Genomic DNA, 17731 nt, shown 5'->3' on the forward strand with positions numbered 1-17731 from the left:
TAAATTAGGTAATGCCTGTAGCGTGTTAGGCACAGTGTTTGCTTCATAGTAAGAGCACAGTAAATGTTGACAACCAGGATTGTCAAACAATTGTGTTATTTGTAGGAAACGGTGAGAATATCTGTGAAGCACTTTTATTAAAAAAAAAAAAAGTGACGTATTCATTCAGGTGCTGTTAATATTCGCGATGGTAAAATTTGTTTAATTCTTTGGTGGTAGGTCTGGTAACACAATGAATGAATGTTTATTTTTGCAAATCCTAATCTAACTGCAGAGGCTGACACCTGAGAGGGACTTGAGACTTCTTGATCTCATCAAGGAGGCACAGCTGGCCCCAGGTGTGGTTCCGTTTCAATTGCGTTCCTTTTCATATCACTGGCAGCACAGTCTTCAGACATTGGAACTTTATGCCACTGTTCTCTGGCATGAAAAGCGCTAACACCGTAGCCGCCTGTCACCAGGGGTGAGGTCAAGATGTTTCAGGTTTCGTGAGAAGGTCAGAACATGCACTTGGGGTTAGATATCTGCATTCAAATACCTGCTTGAGCACTTGCTACACAGGCTATGTGACGTTGGGCAAGTCACTTGTCCTTTCTGAGACTCGGTAGCCTTCTGTATGAAATGCGAATATATATTAAAAAGTATGTATGTGTTTTATGCGCACTCATACATACACAAATATGCACAGACAGGTATACACATATGTATACACATGTATTTTTGTAATAGACTTTTTTCCAATTACAGTTGACATTCAATATATATGTTTCTCATGTACAGCATAATGGTTAGACATTTGTATAATTTACGAAGTGATCCCCTCGGTAAGTCTAGTACACACATGTACACATGTGCACATACATTATATACTATATGCCGTAGTATATGTTATATACTATAACACAGAACAGATATGCACACACGTATTTGTGTATGCACAGGGATCTAGAGTTATTGGGAGGTTAAAGTGGAATGCTCTAGATAACGAACTTGGCTCAGTGCTGGTGAGGTTGACTGTGTACCATGATTGCACACCTCTGTTACCACCTAGTACACGTTCCTGTTTCCTCACAGAGTTGTGGTTAGGGTGGTATTGCTTCCAGTATTCTCTTAGGGCCGGGAAACCTGAGGTGGCGGAAGCTCACAGCTGTGACTTTGCCAGGAACTCATATGAAGTCAAGGGGGAGTGAGGCCAACACAAGGACAGGGTTCTCAGGGCAGCCTTGGAGTGTAGCCATAAAGACCAGGACCAGACTGCCTCCCATGTACCATGCAGTCAGCCTCAAGATGAGCCCTTTGACTGCTCTGGGCCTCGGTTGGCCCATCCTCAGGTGAGGATGAAGTGAGGGAATGTTCGCAAATGCCTCAGAGCAGTGCCTGGCATGGAGTGAGCTTTGTATGCCGGTGACTGTTATTATTACTGTTAGTAATTGTTCCTCTTGCCGTATGGGACTTGTTGCTCTGAAGTTAGACCTTTGGAAACACAGGCTGAAGACTGACGGGAGCCAGGAAGCTGTAACAGAGCTTTGTGACCTGGGATGGCCTGTATTTTCCATACCCATCGTGTGTCTCAGGGATGCGTGGGGCTCAGGGTCAACAGGGGAGCGTCGGGGACAAGCTCTGAGAGTGTCAGCTCCAGCCTCAGATGCTTTTGGTTTTCTTGGTAAACTGGCATTTCAAGAAGCCTTTCTCTTCAACTTCCTGTGGTTATGAATCTTCTTTAAAGAGACCCTCTCTTCGGTGCGGACATTTGAGAAGCCATCCCAGGAAGTGTGTCCTGGGGCAAGGGAAGTAGCTTTTGCTGGTGTCATCCTGGGTGCAGGCCCTCGGGCGACCTTACTGAATAATTGTGCCCCTTCCGGGATGTGGGCACTGCTCCCGCACTGGACAGATTAGGTGTCTTCTATGGGAGTCATAGGAAGGTGTCCCTGGCCACACGTTGGTAAGGGGCAGAGACGGAACGCAAGCCCATGGGTTTCTCCATGACCCACGCTCTTGTCACGGCCCCACCCTACCCACTTCGTGGTGGTCGGTCATGAGTCTCAGCCACACTGCTCTTGGCAGGTCTCTTGGTCCCTTGTATGTCACTCAAAGGAGCGCAGCGGGGGTAGACTTTGTCCCCTGAGAGCAGGGACTGTGTTCACACATTCTGTGCGGTGTCTTACGCTGCAGTAATAAACGTGTCTGAAAGTCACCGCGAGAGAAGAGTGGGAATAAGGGAGGGTGAGTGCGTTGACCTTACAAACGAGGTCCTTCGATGCTGGTAAAGTTGAATTTCAGTCTTTTCCCTTGCTGCTATGTGCGTACTTCCATTTGAAACACTTTTTAAAGGTGAATGTGCTTCTGCTGCTTCTGAAGCTTGCGGACACAGGTCAGAGGCCTTAATTTCTGCCGGGCATTGGGATTTCCAACAGGAGTAAAACACTTTGTTTTGTTGGGGACAAACAAGTGGACAGGGATGGCAATATGGCCGTGAGGGAGGGTGAGCAAGGCAAACACACACTGACCTGGGCAGGGCCGGGTCACGGGAAAGGGGGCTGCCTGGAGGAGGAGTCCTAAGCTGGATGAGTAGGATTTGGCCAAAGGACGAGGCAGGGAGGAAATTTCCAACAGAGGAGGGGGTACACACCAAAGGAGCCTTTCATAGTTACATCAGGGTGTTGAATAACTAATCATTTTCCATGAAGCAGGAGGCCTGTAATTCCAGTGTAGTAGATAGCATCATTTATGAAGACGGGTTTCAGTATTTTGAGTTCAGAAAACATTTGCCTTTTCAGCCTGTAAATTATTTCTATAATGAAGCCAAAGGTACCAAGGGAATGTAGACACAATAGGAAGATCTCCCGTTAGCTCTCATCGCTTACTTTCCCTGCCCCCAGCCTCAGACAACCACTAATCTGCTTTCTCTCAGTGGATTTGCCTGCTCTGGACATTTCGTACGGAATAGTGGAGTGAATACTAGTCCTCAGGGTGGAGGCGAGGCAGCGAGAATGAGCGTTGTGACAGAAAGGTGCCATGTGGATGCCATCGTCCAGGAAAGGGGGAGTGGTGCTGCTCTAATGTGGAGCCAGTCCTTGAGCCAGCGTGGGGCTTGGTATCCATACCTGTGATGTAGGGAGATGGGGCCAGGTGTGTTGAGTCTGGTTGGGATCTTACCCGTTTTCAACATGGAGTCGCATGCAGTGCAAAACTAAGGAAATTTAAAATAAAACCCCCACCCCCACCCCAGATGGCCCTATATCCAGGTCCCTTCCAGTGGGGATAGGACTCCGGGATGAGTGAGCTAAGCTCCTGTTTCTGTGACCCGTAGAAACCATTTTTAGCTGCGGTAATGCCTAGTGGTTGGAAGGTGTGCACCAGCTGAATATAGTTTCTTCTCATCACCTCTCCCCCCCTCATCAGCAACTAGGTGGAGTGACTTATAGTGAAGGCTGTACTAGAATTAAGGAAATGTGGGGACCTAGTTAAGGGAGTTACTCAGTGACATTTCCGGAGCAAGCCCACTTTTTGCAGCACTGTGCAAACTTTGTGAAGGAGAGGCCAGAGAGAACACGTTATTTGTACAGAGAGGGGACTGTGGGTTCTGGCGTGCTGGAGTTCAGACCCTGTATCCACCTCTGTGATCTGGGGGAAATTTATTAGCCTTCTGGTATCTCACTTTTTTCATCTGTAAATGCAGATAACATACTTTCTCCTACCTCTTAGGGTTAAGTTAGACATATGTATAGGACACCTAGGTGAGTGTTTTCTTAGTCCCTCGATCCATTAGAATGCTGTAAAATCAGTTGAGTGGACCACAACTAATAGTGTATCTTAGAAACGAAATGGAACAGAATAAAATAGAAATTATCAGCCTCATTCACCTATACCAAGGGTAAGTATTGTTTTCTGAGACCTTTTTTCCGTGTTTCGTATGTTTATGTGTCCACGTGTGCACATGCATGTACTGGGTGGGGATGTCAAATCGCTGACCTGTGGGTCCCATGAAATAAGTTTGTAAGTCACTGACCACCTAGGTGATGTAATTCGTGACGTCCTGAATCAGAATCCCATGGGAGTAATTGTTATGGATGATATTCCTGGGCTCATACTACCACTGTAATTTGAGGGGGGACCTGGGAATTTGTTACTTAAATAAGTTTCGCCTGACACAGACTTTTGAAGTATCTGGAAGTGGACCATATGGTGGATGTGTCAGTCTGTTCCCTTTATCTCTGGCGTACGTTCCTTCCCAGCAGACCTCCCAGGTAACCCGCATGAAGGACGGTGCAGCGGTAGCGCGCTGGGGAGTGGGCATGTTCCGGTGCTGCATTCCGGCTCTGCCACTCCACTGGTTAGTGGTGTGGCTACACTACCCAACCTCTCTGGCCCCTGGTCTGTAAAGGGGATAACAGTCCTCGCCCCCAGGCTTGTGGTGGGAACTCAGTGAAGTGGCCTTTGTCAGCGACACGGCACAGGCCCAGGCAGGTGGGGAGAGGCCAGCCCACCATCGCTCGCCCGTCTTAGTGGCCACATCCGTAATGTAGCAGGAGGAGGAGCAATAGCAGCGGTGTGTGTCCAGCCAGGCTCTGCTGGTCTCCAGACAAAGGTTGAAAATCAGTGCTGGCTCCTGTCTTTGAGAAGGACATAGTCTGTTTGGGCGACAAAGGTCCACGTATTCTAAAAATCTTACGTGCACTGACTGGAAGTAAGCTAAAATCTTAGATTGCCAACCAAACACAGAGAAAGTATCTTTCTGGAAATAAATGACTTAGTCTGTATTATTATTTTTTAAAGTAGAGGGAAATGTTACTGAACTGAAGTGGTTGCACATAAGTTTTTTCCTTTCCTGGAACCACAAGAGCGTGGCCTTTTCTTACTTGATCACAGACCACTTTGTTCCTGTGTTGCCCTGTTGGGTGTTTATCCACAGCGCTGGAGACCTTGGGTGACCAGAGCTTCCTGTGTACAAAACAGCATCCCATTAGCAAGCCCGAGGTCCAGAACTGCAGGGGCTCGGCCTGGCAAAACACAACTGCTCTCAGTGGAAAGCAAAGTTTCTGACTCTTCTAACTGTTCAATCAGTCACAATCTAAGCGCCATCTCTCCTGTCTCTGCCCTACTTTCTGCGTGTCTGCAGTGTTTATTGGACTATGGGTTTCTCTCTCCAGCCCAGCTCGTGAGCCCCTCGAAGGCTGGCCAGTGTCTCACACCTTTGTCCCCAGTGCAAACCCCCACACTTAACTGGGGCCCTGGAAGGTTGGAGGAAGGAAGGAGTGAGCCCACAGAGGACAGCAGGTCCCGTCACCGTGGCCTTTTATTTCTGAGAAACTGTTCAGAGTGGAGCCTCCCACCTTATATTTTAAGTGCCTATCAGATAGTTTCAGGTGTACTTACTTAGCCAGCAGTTCATACACGTGATGGCACAGAGGTGTAGACCGAGGCAAGGTTTGCCCAGAGTGGAGAGCTGGACTCAGCGTCAGCCCTGAGGCTGCGTCTGCACCCCAAACCTTGACCGCAGCCTCCTGCTGGCGCCTCCCTTCTTTCCATGTCCTGTGTTGCTTTGAAGGCCATTTCCCTTGGAGCAAACAAACCCCCAGGGCTGGGCTCTCTTACCATCGTTAACTCCATGGGCCTCGCACTCTCTGCCTCTGCCAGGAATGCTTTTAACCACCTCTCTTTCTAAGTTTGCTGTGTCAGTCTGGGTTTTCATCTCCGGTACGGAACTGAGGTTTTGACAAAGAAAGAACTGAATCCGGAGAGCGCACCCCTCTCCCAGCACCCTTCCCGCTGCCTGTGTCCTTCTGACGGTCTTCAAAGGCATCAAGAAGTAGGGGGCCCTGATAAGCTCTGAGGTAAATTGCTTTCAGACTATCAGAGTGAAAGAAAAAACAGTCAAATAGCAACGGCTCAGGGAGATCACCGTAAACGCTTTCAAAGCCCTTCTAAAAGCCTCCATCAACTCTGACGACCAGGGCACTGGCGACAGCCGTGGGTGGTTACAGGCCTCCTTTCTAGGATGCTCGCCTGGCCCACGCTTCCTGTGTGAGGGTGTGGGAGTGCTGGGGTGACTGGAAGGGTCAAGGGAAGGGGAAGGACAGTGACAGGAGTGTGCCAAGAAGCCTCGAGCCGTGATGTAGTCTGGGCGGACATAAGGCATTGGCTGGGTGGAAAGCTCAGGACAGCTTCACAGGGCCTGGACCCCGTGGGCGCGTGAGCTTGGCAGGCGCTGCTTGGAACCCAGGTTTTTGGTGGCAAATGCATCTGCACTGTTTGGTTGTGCAGAGGGACTTCTGTTTTGTTTCTGTTTTTAAATGTAAAGTACCCTTTTCCTAAGTGCTCTGGGGACCACCAGGCTCAGGAGACATTCTGTAACAGTAACAGCAAGGACTCCACATAGGAATCTGGAAGAGTGTTCATCCAGATGCCCTTTTGGAGGTCCCCAGGGGCATTGGCCCAGAGAGGTCTTAGCTGAGGCTGAGTTGCATAACAGCAATGCTAAGACCACAGCAGCAAAGCCTTTCGGATTTCAGTACGCACTCTCTTCCAAGCACTTTAGGTGTGTTTCTGTCAATAAACTTTATTTTTTAGAGCACTTTTAGGTTTGCTGTGAAATTGAGCACGGAGTACAGAGATTTCCCACGTACGCTCCGTCCCCACACATACACACCCTCCCCACTGTTGACACCTACACCTCAGTGGTTTCTTACTCACGATCGATGCACCTACATGGACATGTCATTGTCACCCCGAGTCCACAGGTGTACATTAGGCCTCACCCTTGGTGGTGTCCATTGTGTTGTCCATTATTTGGTGCTGTCCATTGTTTGGGCAAATGTGAAGGACATGTATCCATCATTATAGTATCACACTGAGTAGTGTCACTGCCCTAAACATCCTCTGTGTTCTGCCAGTTCATCCCTCCCGCCCCCTACACCCTGGCCACCACGGATTCTTTTACTGTCTTCATTCATCATTCTGCCTTTGCCAGAATATAAGATAGTTGGAATCATACAGTATGTAGCCTTTTCAGATTGGTTTCTTTCCCTTAGTAATATGTATTTAAGTTTTTTCCACATTTTTTTGTGGCTTGATAGCTTATTTCTTCTTAGTACTGAATCATATTCCATTGTCTCGATAGACCCAATGTATCTATTCATTTACTGAAGGGCGTTTTAGTTGCTTCCAAGTTTTGGCAATTATGAATAAAGCTATAGCAGACATCTATGTGCAAGTTGTTGTTTTTTTGTTTGTTTGTTTGTGGACATAAGTTTTCCATTTATTTGGGTAAATACCAAGGAGCAGTTGCTGGATTTAATGGTATGGATATGTTTAGTTTTGTGAGAAATTGTCAAACTCTCTTCCAAAGTGGCTGCACCATTTTGCATCCCCACCAACAATGAATAGAGTTTCTGTTGCTCCACAGCCTCTGTAGCATTTGGTGTTGTCAGTTTTCTGGGTTTGGGTCATTCTAATAGGTGTGTAGTAGCGTCTCATTGTTATTTGAATTTACATTTCCCTGAGGACACGATGGGGATCATCTTTTCATATGCTTACTTACCATCTGTTTGTTTTATTTGGTGAGGTGTTTGTTTAGGTCTTTGGCATATTAGTTTAGTTTTGTTTTTTTTCCTACTGAGTTTCAAGTGTTCTTGTGTATTTTGGATTAACAGTCCTTTATCAGATATATCTTTTGCAAACATTTTCTTTCTGTCTATGGCTCCCCCCCACCCATTTTCTTGAGAGTGTCTTTTGCAGAGCATAACTTTTTAGTTTTAGTGAAACCCTACTTATCAATTTTCTTTTGTGGATAACACCGTTGGTGCTATATCTAAAAAGTCATCACCATACTCAAGGTCAGCTAGGTTTTCTTTGATGTGTTCTAGGAGTTTTATACTTTTGCATTTTATATTTAGGTGTACAATCCATTATGAGTTAATATTCATGAAGGGTGTAAGGTCTGTGTCTAAATTCATTTTTTGCACATGGCTGTCCAGTTGTTCCAGTACCATTTGTTGGGAAAACTATTTTTGTTCCATTGTATAGTGTTTGCTCCTGTGTCAAAGATCAGTTGACTGTATTTAAGTGGGTCTATTTCTGGACTTTTTTCTGTTCTATTGATCTCTTTGTCTATTCTTTCACCAATACCCACTGTTTTCACTGTAGCTTTATAGTGAATCTTGAAGTTCAGTAGTGTCAGTCCTCTAACTTTGTTCTCCAATACTGTGCTTGTTATTCTGTTTTTTTTTTTGTTTTTTTTTTTTGTTTTTTTTTTTTGTTTTGTTTTTTTGCCTCTCTATGTAAACTTTATAATTAATACCCACAAAATAACTTGCTGGGATTTTGATTGGGGTTGCTTGAATCTGAGATCAAATTGTGAAGAACTGACGTCTTGACAATATTGAGTCTTCCTATCTATGAACATGGAATTGCTCTCTACTTATTTAGTTCACATTTGATTTTTTTCATTAGAGTTTTGTACTGTTTCTCATATAGAGCTTATACATATTTTGTTAGAGTTATACCTAAGCATTTTATTTTGTGGAGTGCTAATGTGAATTGTATTGTGTTTTAAATTTCAAATTCCACTTATTCATTGCTGGTATGTAGGCAGCAGTTGACTTTTGTATATTAATCTTGTTTCCTGTAACCTTGCTATAATCACTTATTAGTTCCAGGAGTATTGTGGTTAATTCTGTCAGAATTTCTATATGGATAATCATGTCATCTGCAAACACAGACAGTTATATCTCTCTCAATCAGTATATCTTTTATTTTGTTTTCTTGTCTTATTACATAAGTTAGGCCTTCCACTGTGATGTTTAAAATGAGTACGGGGAGGGGACACTGCTTTGTTTCTAATCTTAGTGGGGAAGCTTCTAGTTTGTCACCATTAACTATGATGCGATTTATAGTTCTTTTTGTAGATATTCTTTATCAATTGAGGAAGTTCCCCTTTGTTAGTAGTTTACTGAGATTGTTGATCATGAATTGGTGTTGGATTTTTGCCAAATTATTTTTCTGCCTCTATTGATATGATCATGCAATTTTTTTTATTGTTTTTATTTTTTTTTTTAGCCTGTTGATATGATGGATTACATTAATTGATTTTAGAATGCTAAATGAGCCTTGCATACCTGGGTTAGATAAGTCCTACTTGGTTGTGGTGTATACTTCTTTGTATACATCGTTGGGCTCAATGTGCTAATATTTTGTTGAGGAGTTTCGCATCTTTGCCCATTAGAAATATTGGCCTGTAATTTTTTTTTTTTCTTGTAATGTCTTTATCTGTTTTTGGTATTAGGGTAATGCTGGCCTCATAGAATGAGTTAGGAAGTGTTCCTTTTGCTTTTATAAAGAACTGGTACAATTTCTTCCTTAATTGTTTGGTAGAATTCACTGGTGAACCCATCTGGGTGTTGTGCTTTTTATTTTGGAAGGTTATTAATTGTTGCTTCAATTTCTTTAGTAGATACAGGCCTATTCACATTGTCTATTTCTTTTTGTGGGAATTTTTGCAAACTGTCTGTTAAATAATTGGTCTGTTTAACCTAGGTTGTCAAATTTGTGGACAAAGTGTTGTTCATCGTTTTCTTTTACTATCCTTTCAATGTCCATGGCATTTGTAGTATGCCCCCTTTTATTTTTGGTGTTACCAATTTGTGTCCTTGTGTCCTTTCTGCTCGCTCTCTCTCTCTCTCTCTCTCTCTCTCTCTCTCTCTCTCTCTCTCTCATTTTTTCTTTTTTAAATTAGTTAGCCTGGCTAGAGTCTTAATCATTTTATCGATCTTTTCAAAGAACCAGCTTTTGGTTCTGTTGATTTTCTATTTTCAATTTCATTGATTTCTGTTCTAATTTTTATTTCTTGTCTTCTGTCTACTATAGATTTAATTTACTCTTCTTTTTCTACTTTCCGAAGGTGGAAGCTTAGATGATCAATTTTAGATTTTCTTTTCTAATATATGCCTCCAATGCTATAAATTTCCCCTAAGCACAGCTTTTACTGCTTTCCATGTATTTTGATAAGTTGTTTTCATTTGTATTTAGTTCAAAATATTTTTAGTTCAAAAAGTTTTCTTGAGATTTTTTTTTTTCCCTTTGATTCATGTGTTATTGTAAAATGAGGTGTTTGATCTGTATACATTTTGGGATATTCCAGCTATCTTTCTGTTTTTGATTTCTAGTTTAATCCATTGTGGTCCACCAGCAGACATTGTATGATTTCTATTCATTTCAATTTGCTGGTTTTCCTGTTTCCCCTGAGGGCAGGCCTAGTTAAGAAGACCAGAATTTTCTGGTGTATTTCAAAATGGTTCTTTTCCCCTCTCCCTGCCAGAAACAAGAGATAATTTTTCTCTGATATTGATTGTGAGAACAGGGTTGAGCTCCTGAAGGTAAAACTCACAAAAGTTTGGGGGTCCTCATACAACTGGGTCCCCTGGGATTTTTAGCTCTCACAGTTTTACGGGTTCTCAAGGAGGTTTCTGCTTGTGGATTTTTGCCCCAGTAAGTCGTAGTTCTCTGTTTTTACCTGTATGTCCGTCTAACTTGGGGGACAGTGGTTTGTTCTATGACCACATCTCTTATGGATCTAAGAAGAATTGTTACATTTTTGGTTTGTTCAAATTTTCATTTGTTGTTAGGATGGAGTGGGGACTTCCAAACTTCTTACATGCCGCACTGGAAACTAGATGTCTAGTTTATGAGTTTTCAGTCTCCTTTATCCTCCTAGCAATCCTATCAAGGAGGCAGTTTTTATTGCCATTTTGAAGAAACCAAGACACTAACATGTTAAGTCACTTGCCCCAAGTTGCCCCAGCTGGTAAGTGGTGAAACTGGGATTTGAACACAGGGACTCTGAGCCCCGAGTCTCTACTCCTGGTCACTATCTCAAAGGAGCAAATGCTGTGGAGTTCAGAGGTCTAGGTTGGACGTCCAGCTCTCCTCTCTGGTGCTGTGACCTTGGCAATCTCTTAAGCACTGTGTGTTGGGCCATGTAAAGTACTTTGCACAATGCTGTGCTTGAAGTAAATTCGTAAGATATGGTGACTATTGTTATTGTTATCAGTGGTATGAATAGGCTGCATTTTGGGGTGGCCGTGAGGATTGCATTCATTTACCAACACATGGAAGACATTCGTATCATGGAGAGCTCACAGTAGATGCTCATTAAATGGCTTAAATGGTGGGAATCGGTCCCCCTGTAAACCCAAGTGAGATAGAATGTGTTTACATCGTCCAGGACACACACGGCTCAACACATTTCCTTGCAGTCATGGCTCCTGCATGTCTTGTTTTTGTTTATGGTCCATCGGGACTCTCAGCGTCCTCACTTACCACTGGGTTTTGGCGCTCTGTAAGATGTGGGTGTGTGAAGCTTGTTAATACCAGTCACACTTTGAAGGTTGTTGTGGGGGTGCCGGTATTTCTCTGCTCAACACGCGTGCACTGATGCCGCCTCACTGGGTTGTCTTCCCTGCTGGGGACACCGAGGCTGAGAGCCAGGATGAAGCCATATGCACAGCCTTCCATTGTCCAGTGACTGATAGCCTCTCACTCCACCTTCTGAAGTACAAGGTGGCGTCCAGCCGCTGTCCTTTTTCCCTCCTCAGCTCAAGCACTGTGTTAGCGTCTCAGGCTGCCATCACAAAGCTCCACACACTGCGTGGCTTACACAACAGTTAGTTACCGTCTCCCAGGTCTGGAGTCGAGGAGTCCCAAGTTCAAGATGGTGCAGCGTTGCTTCTTCTGAGGGCTGTGAGGGAGAATGTGTTTCAGGACTCTCCTTGCTGGCAATCTTTGGTATTCCTTGGCTTGTTAACTTGTCACCCGTCCCTCTGCCTTCATCTTCACGTGGCCCTCTCCCTAGATTCATGTCTGTGTCCAAATTCCCCCTTTCTATAAGGACACCAGTCGTATTGGATTAGAGCCCGCCCTGATGACCTCATCTTAAAGGATTTCATCTACAATGACCCTATTTCCAAATAAGGTCTGAGGCATTAGAGCTTAGGATTGCCGCATAGGAATTTGGGGGGAACACAGTTCAACCCGTAACAGCCACCCTCTGGGAAAATCGTCATGTGAAACAGCCCTAACGTGAGCTCTGAGAGAAAAGGTGCATGAGCGGAGGCATTGATCACCACAGAAGCGTGTCCCTAACTGAGAATGTTGTACCTTAGCCGGCTTGGGGAGGCTAGCGGCTGTGCAGAATGAGCACGAGGGACACAGCCTGGGGTGGTCCGGGAGCCCGGGTGAGCCTCCGTACATTCATTCCAACACTCATTCTTCCTCTCAGACCCAGGGCTCCTAGCACTTGGCCTCATTTTCTTAATCTGTAACATCAGCATAATAATGTCTGTCCATCGAGAGTGTTCATGAATCTCAGTAGAATATCTTCTATCAACCCCACGCACGCCAAGCCTTAAGCGCTGGAGGACGTGCTATGCGCTGGGAGCAGAGCTGGTCTGCGCGGCCCACTCGGGGCCGAGCCCTGCCGGGTACCAGCCGGCACCTCTGCAGGACCGGCATCTCTAAGTCCATCCCTCCCTCTGAAGTGGCGGTGATGCCATTCCCCTCCCACTCTTGAGCTTGCCAGGCTGTGTGGGGCCAGGAGCAGGCTGCATGTCACATTCTTGGAAAGGTGCACTGCGCGTCTGGCTTGGACGGTGGTGATGGCGGTGGTGGTGGAGATGGTGATGGTGGTGGTGGTGATGTGTCCACAGAGCCCGGGTTAAAACAAAACAGCCAACTGATGATGCTCTCTTTCTGTTAAGGACAAAAGGAGTTACTCTTGTCCTGTGTGTGAAAAGTCTTTTTCAGAAGATCGGTTGATAAAGTCACATATCAAGACGAACCATCCCGGTAAGGTTATATCGTTTAGAGTGGGATATTAATGTTAAAATCCTTACATTTATTTTAAAAGCTAGAGTTACATATCACCTGCACTAATGGAAATAAAGAGAGCTGAAGGTATGAGTCAATTCAAGGGAAACCATCATCTTTATTTAAAGCTGGGCGTTTATGTAATTATTTACTTCATTTTATCCTTTTATCTGGTCTTCAGATACATCTCCCTGCAGTCTCATGAGTCCCCCCCCTTTTTAATCTGAACTTTACGTGCTTGCACTTGGGCTACTTCCAGTGTTGGTGTGACTCAGATCCCACCCCGGTGCCTATGCCGGCCCTTCCAGAAGTTTGTGTTGCTCAGCATGGTGGTTTATGAGGGCTGTGGGCCCGCTCCCAGGCTAAGGAACCTCACTGAGTTGGAATGACCGTCACCTTTGGTCTTTTCAACCCCATGCCGCTCAGATGTGTGACTCGAGCTGCGTGGGCATCAATTCTCACTGCCGGGGACACATCTCCGTTCTTCCTGTTAATTATTATTTATTTATTATGTTCTGTGTCAGAGCCCTGCCCGTGGGGAGGCTTTGGTTGCCCCAGTCTGGGGTGGGCCCCTCCTATGCCCCCATAATGGCACACATACCGTGTTTCCCCGAAAATAAGACCTAGGCGGACCATCAGCTCTAATGCATCTTTTGGAGCAAAAATTAATATAAGACCCTGTCTTATATTATGTAACACCCAGTATTATATTAATTACATTATATTATATTATATTATATTATATTATATTATATTATATTATATTATATTTATTATATTATATTATATTATATTTATACCCGGTCTTATATTATATTAAAATAAGATCGGGTCTTATATTAATTTTTGCTCCAAAAGATGCAGTAGAGCTGATGGTCCGGCCAGGTCTCACTTTCGGGGAAACACGGTACCCCTTGTGGCAGTGATTGGCACTCTCCCCGCTGCCCCTTAACATCCTTGGGGTGGGACTCCCATGAATCCACCACTCAGCTTTCTCAGTTGTCTACATTTTGCCAAAATTGTTTCCTATATCTGTCCCCCTAAACTTTGTTTTCTAGAATATTTTTTTAGAAGTATATCTCAGACATCATGTTATTTTACCATATATATATTTAAAAAAAAAACCTTCAAAATGCATCTTTAACTAATAAGGATTTTTGTCCTCATAACCACCATATTACCACTAAAACCAACAGAATTCACAGTAATCCCTTTTTACCATCTAATATTAGTCCATTTAAAATTTCCCCAATTGACACAAGATTTTCTATTACAGTGGCTTGTGTGAATCGGGGTCCAAGCGTTATGCTTTTAGCTATTTTGTCACTCAGGCTTCTTATATTCTCATCGGACACCCCTGCCCTGGCTTCTTTCCCCCGTGACATTGATTTATTGGAGAAACGGTTGCTTTTCCTATAAACGGCTTCACCTTCTGCATTTGCCTGACTATTGCCTCATGAGACTGTTTCTCTAGCCCTCACGTTTTATGTAAATGGATAGTTAGATCTGAGACTCTTAGATTCTGGATTACCTTTGTAGGCAAAATTCCTGTCATGTGACACCATGAGGCACGTCCTTGATTTGCCGCCTCTGGGCTTCTAGGACTGACCAGTGCGGTCAGGTGCTATCATGAGGTTCATTAACATTGAACTTGAACCGAGGTTTTTTGGTGGCTTCTCATGATCATCCTGCTTGTTTTCTAGAGGTTTCCATGAGTACCATCTCCGAGGTGCTTGGGAGGAGGGTTCAGCTGAAAGGGCTAATTGGAAAGAGAGCCATGAAGTGCCCGTACTGTGATTTCTATTTCATGAAGAATGGCTCCGACCTGCAGCGTCATATTTGGGCTCATGAAGGTGAGTTGTCATCTTTCCGACCGCAGCGCCCTTTGAGTTCTGTGCTTGCGTGCTTCCTGTGGGAGTGCAGCAGGAGGAAGCATGTCTTCAAGTCTCCTGCAGTTAGAATTTATTCAGCACGCTGAGAAGTGTGCCCATCCCCCCACAACGATCAGTGATTTAAATCATTACTTATTTAGTTGCAATTGCAGTGATCGGGGGTGTGCAATTCTTCATAGCTCTTGTTGCAGCTGGAGCGAAATAAATCACCGTGACTCTTGTGCTACAAAGCGAGCATCAGGAGAACAGAAACAGCCCCGCGTCAGTCATGGCAGTAACTGGTGCCCGCCACAGTACACTGAGCGTCGCAGGTGCTGGGCAGGTGTTGGTATGTGAATGAAGGAAGGAGAGGGGGACGGCAGAGGCCTCTGACACTGCTTGTGTGGAGCGTAGTTATTCTCATGGAGGAAGAATTCAGAAGGTGGAAGGGCTGTGTGCAGATGAAGCAGTGGAAGGAGGAATGGAATCTGTGCTTTTGGGGTGCTTGCCCGTGAAGGGAAGGGTTGGGGCACAGTCTCTGGGACTTTGGGAAGTGGGAGGTCAGGATGCTGTTGGAGACAGCAGGCCGCCAGGTTTGTTTTCTCACCTTGGGGAAGGACTTGGCTCTCCTGGGGATGAGGCCCTGAGCCTTGGGGCCCTTGGGGATGGGGAGAGCCCTTGTAGACAGCTGAGAGGTCCCTTCCCGCAAGTTAGGGACCTGGACTTCTGGGGCAAGAAGGCAAGGCGGCCCTAGAGCCGGAGGAAGGACTGAGTCTTTTCTACAAATGGGGTAAAGACGCCCTATGTTTAGGCCCCAGGGAAGGAACCATTAGGAAGGGAGAAACTACGTTCAGTGAAGAGGACAGTGGGAGGGAGTGGGAACCCAGCCGAGGCAGAAGGAGCTGAGATCAAAGCCACGTCGGAGAGATACTTTTGCTGGGAGCAGCACGCTTGCACCCCAGCTCTGTGCCCCTGGGCTCATCACGCAGCCTTGTTCAAGCCTGCCGTCCTCAACTGCAAAGTCCTAGGGAGTGTGGATAAGGAGAGAAGATGCCGGCACAGCACGGTTTGTCTGTTACACCCTGTGCTCAGGTTCAGGCACAACTCCCCTCCCCCCACAGCAGGTCACACCAGGTGGCGTGGCCTTTGTGGTCCTCTGCATTTCCCTCTGGACAGAGCAGGCAGGGGCCGGGGCTGCTCAGCTTCAGGGCAGCCCTCGGTGTGGACTACGGAGCAGGCCCTCATGCGATGTTTGTTGAGTGAAGGAAGGGCAGCTGAATGCCTAATGCCCCCGAGTGCCAGTCATTACCCGACAACAACCAGTGTTGTAAGGCTCTGCTGATTTTATGAATAAAATATGCCTGAGCTCATTGATTTTTGCGAAGGCCCTTGCTTCCTTTCATTTTGTTCAGTTTAACTCAGTTCAGTTGAATTGAATAAACATCTGCCGAGTACACTGCTCAGGGTCTGCGCCCGCGAGGGTCCCAGCCCGAGGGGACAGGCCGGTGAGAACACGTCACTGTGGTGATGTGCTGTGAGCAGCGCAGCTCGTGCAGACTTGCAGGATTGGGCACCGTGGTAGGGAAGCCAGGACATGTCCTGGAGAAAGTCGGAGCAGGCTGCAGAGTGGAGCCCTGGCAGACCCAGGAGAGAGGGCTGCTCCGTCGGAAGGAACAGCCTGGGTAAGAGCGTGTGGCGTTTAGGGACGAGCCGGGGCCCTGCTTTATTCAAAATGGGTGTGTGTGTGTGTCTATATATGTTGTTTTTCTCTCCTCTGGTAGGTGTGAAACCCTTCAAATGTTCTTTGTGTGAGTATGCAACTCGCAGCAAGAGTAACCTGAAGGCGCACATGAACCGTCACAGCACGGAGAAAACCCACCTATGTGACATGTGTGGCAAGAAATTCAAGTCAAAAGGGACGTTGAAAAGTCACAAGCTCCTTCACACTGCTGATGGTGAGTAAATGACTCCGAAGTGAGTTTTTCCCTCTGAAAGTGTGGTTTGAAGTCCACTCCAAGTGCAGCAGAAACTGTGGGTGTGCCTGGAGGCAGGAGAGGGTGTGTGTCTTTTAGAATTTCTATTCTGAAAGGGCAGTGGGTACCTCACCTGCTTTCTCAGTGCCCTGTGTGCTCAGTGCTGGAGCCAGGCCGACTCCCGCGGTGCTCGGGAAACACTGTGTGTGAGTGTGAGTGTATGAGTGTGTGTGAGTGTGAGAGAGTGTGTTTGTGTATGACAGCGTGCATGTGAGAGTGTGTGGGAATGTGTGTGTGTGTGTGTGTGTGCACACGCGTACAATGTGCGGTGGCTGTGGGATTGTTCAGGGAATGAGGCATCCTCAGGAGGCCTGGAGTTTTTATTCTAGAAGTTTTGATCCTCTTCAGCCCTCCTTCCCCACGTGAGCCTGAGGACCTTGATCACACCTAACCTGATATTTCCTGTCATCCAAGCTTTGTCAGGGTTTCCATGTTCAGTCCAAAATGGGGCTGAGTCTAAAATACAAACAATATTGGGGCAGATTTGACCTTGATCGAGTGTACTTAAGTGGACTTAATTTCATTCATTCATTAAGAAACAGTGATTGAGTTCTTACCGTGTGCCAGCTGTGCAGGTAGTTTCTAGGGGTGCAGGGCCGCTAAGGAGCAGTTCCTGCCGTCAAGGAGTTTGTAGTCTGGTGGGGAGGAAAGGAACACGCTGCTGTGGTAATGATAGGTGCTGCCATGGGTGGGAGCGCAGGGGCTCGGGAGGTGGGTGGAAGGGGCTGCAGGCTGTGGTCGCAGTGGCCAGAAAGGTCACCTTGAGGGGGATGGGTAGAGGGAAGGAAGGAAGATTTATTTTAGGAAGACAGGCAGCTAAACCATAAAAGACCTTTAACATTTTGTATTTTCCCCTAAAAGCCAATTGTGTGAGGAACTGGTGAATGCTCTCTATGTAATGAGATTAATAAACTATGTTTGTAAGTATATTATTTTAGAAGAATTAGATACAAGAATTGGAGTTCA

The 17731-nt window shown here is 45.8% G+C and overlaps 1 protein-coding gene across 7 annotated transcripts in view; it reads left to right on the forward strand.

Annotated features, from left to right (window-relative positions):
- The window catches only part of ZFAT (zinc finger and AT-hook domain containing), a 213592-nt gene that overhangs the window by 129028 nt on the left and 66833 nt on the right, over nucleotides 1–17731 (forward strand). For all 7 annotated transcript variants that reach the window (XM_074316937.2, XM_074316938.2, XM_019724243.3 and 4 more), the window contains 3 exons: nucleotides 12753–12840; nucleotides 14565–14714; nucleotides 16514–16687. In XM_074316937.2, coding sequence (XP_074173038.2) covers nucleotides 12753–12840; nucleotides 14565–14714; nucleotides 16514–16687 — 412 coding nt within the window. The remainder of the gene's footprint in view (nucleotides 1–12752; nucleotides 12841–14564; nucleotides 14715–16513; nucleotides 16688–17731) is intronic.

This window comes from Rhinolophus sinicus, chromosome 6, assembly GCF_057876585.1.
Source record: "Rhinolophus sinicus isolate RSI-liver-muscle chromosome 6, RSI-T2T, whole genome shotgun sequence".
In the NCBI taxonomy this organism is placed as follows: Eukaryota; Metazoa; Chordata; class Mammalia; order Chiroptera; family Rhinolophidae; genus Rhinolophus; species Rhinolophus sinicus.